The 1,868-nt window shown below is 31.7% G+C and overlaps 1 protein-coding gene across 1 annotated transcript in view; it reads right to left on the bottom strand.

Annotated features, from left to right (window-relative positions):
* Positions 1 to 1,674, bottom strand: part of HELRODRAFT_163331 (hypothetical protein) — a gene marked incomplete at both ends in the record, with an annotated part of 3,529 nt that extends 1,855 nt beyond the window's left edge. Inside the window, one exon of the mRNA XM_009027227.1 lies at positions 1,576 to 1,674. Coding sequence (XP_009025475.1) covers positions 1,576 to 1,674 — 99 coding nt within the window. The remainder of the gene's footprint in view (positions 1 to 1,575) is intronic.
* Between the last annotated feature and the right edge of the window lie 194 nt (positions 1,675 to 1,868).

The raw sequence follows: 1,868 nt of genomic DNA, 5'->3' as shown, positions 1-1,868 counted from the left end.
TTAAAATGCAGATAATGATGACTAAGTCTGACTAAGAAGAACACAAGACAGCAATGTTATCCTTCCAGGCATAATGATTACGTTGAGAAATGAAAATTTTTTACCAAAAAAAACGATTTTTTACCAAGAAAAAACGCTGCTCGTCATTCGCGACGTGCAGTTTGATCTACTTAATTTAAAATAATAATAACTACATTAAATAATATTTTCTTCATAAATATTTTTACAGTAAATTTGACTTAGTAATAGTGATGCAAATGATGATTGAGATGTACGATGAGTTAGCCTTATCTCTTTAATTGTGTGATTGTCAGGTTTCTCGGTAATAAAAACAATAATGGAAGTATTGTGTTCAATTTTGTTAAATTTAGTAACATTTATTTAAGTTACAAAAATTAGATTTATTTAAAAATAAATAACTGAACGCTAATAAAGTTGAAAGTTCAATGATTGCCAAGCCATCTTTTAGAACCACCAAAAGTGCAAAAATATTATTATTGTAAGTTATTATAAATTATTATTAGTTATTATAAGTTATTGCAAGTTGATTATTAGCAAAGAAGTGAGAGGCCAGAACATGTAGCAGCAGCAGCAACTGCAACAGCAGCAGGAAACTATGATGATGATGGAAAGTCCTTTAATAGGAAATGGAAGCATATAATGTTTCCGCTGTGGCGTTCAACTTCTAAACGTAATATAACAAAACAAAGTTTTTCAAAACAAGATTTAAAAACGTGGATATATTTTCATTCACCGTTATTCGTGTACTTCATAAAAGCTTTTGACGACAAATAATGCTGTTCACCATTTTCAATAATTCGCTTTGTTTTCTAAAAATAGTTAAATTCAAATAATTGTGTTCTCTTGGATTTTACGTAAAGTTAAATAATGCGTGGTGGGATGGGTGACAAAGGAAACTTTGAGACTTAAGCCTTCCCCAAAGTAGAAATTGTTTAAGGGTTAAAGTTAAATTTAACAAAATTTCTATGTAAATTTTATGACTTTTGGTTTAAATTTTTTAAATTATTGCAGCCCCAAAGCAAAAACGGTATTCTGGCGAATCTGCGAAGCAAAGATAGGTTTTGATAAAAATTAAAAAATGTGGAATATGCAAAAAGTAAAAGCTTGTCAATTTTTTTTTGAAAAATCAGAGCTGGCCCCACCGAAAGTTTTTTCAAGACGACTTCAGTAGCGGTGCAAGCAGAAATATCAGAACTTGAGATTTTCCCGTGCTGATTACTCCCACCTTCTTCACCTGCTGCATCTTTCAAGAAAATATAAGATTGTTGTTTCTAGATGTTAGCCTGACATCTTCAGTTCAATTTTTCATTTTTTTTTATTTATTAACTCATTAAATTAATTTGCCTAAAATTATCTACCAGATAATCCTACCAAAATATTTTTTTGATTATCAAAAATTTAAAAAATGATAATGAAACTTGAAATTTAGAAATAAAATTAATGTAGGTAATAAATAGGTATACGAAAAAAATGAAGAAACGTGAGAATAAACACGTGAAGGCGTATGTACGTAAAGCATGTAGAAGGGCATAAAAGTGCACGCAAGTGTATAACCTGGAAACCTGTATCTATGTGATGTGATGTGATGGGATGTGGCGTGCCATCTGATGTGGTCACGTGATGTAATGACATGATGTAATCACGTGATGTCATGATGTGCCGAGATGCACTTAACATCAATTATGTCACCAACCACGCACACGCACAAAAACATTCAACCAACCAGAACTGACCACCTCCTCAATTCAAACATTCGTCCACGTCACACCACACCACACCATATTTCCAGTACATTCAACTCACACTATGCACAAAATAAAGTCCATAATAAAAGGGAGTGAACATAA

This window comes from Helobdella robusta (genome assembly GCF_000326865.2).
Source record: "Helobdella robusta unplaced genomic scaffold HELROscaffold_5, whole genome shotgun sequence".
NCBI lineage: Eukaryota > Metazoa > Annelida > Clitellata > Rhynchobdellida > Glossiphoniidae > Helobdella > Helobdella robusta.
This window is presented reverse-complemented; position numbering and strand designations above follow the sequence as displayed.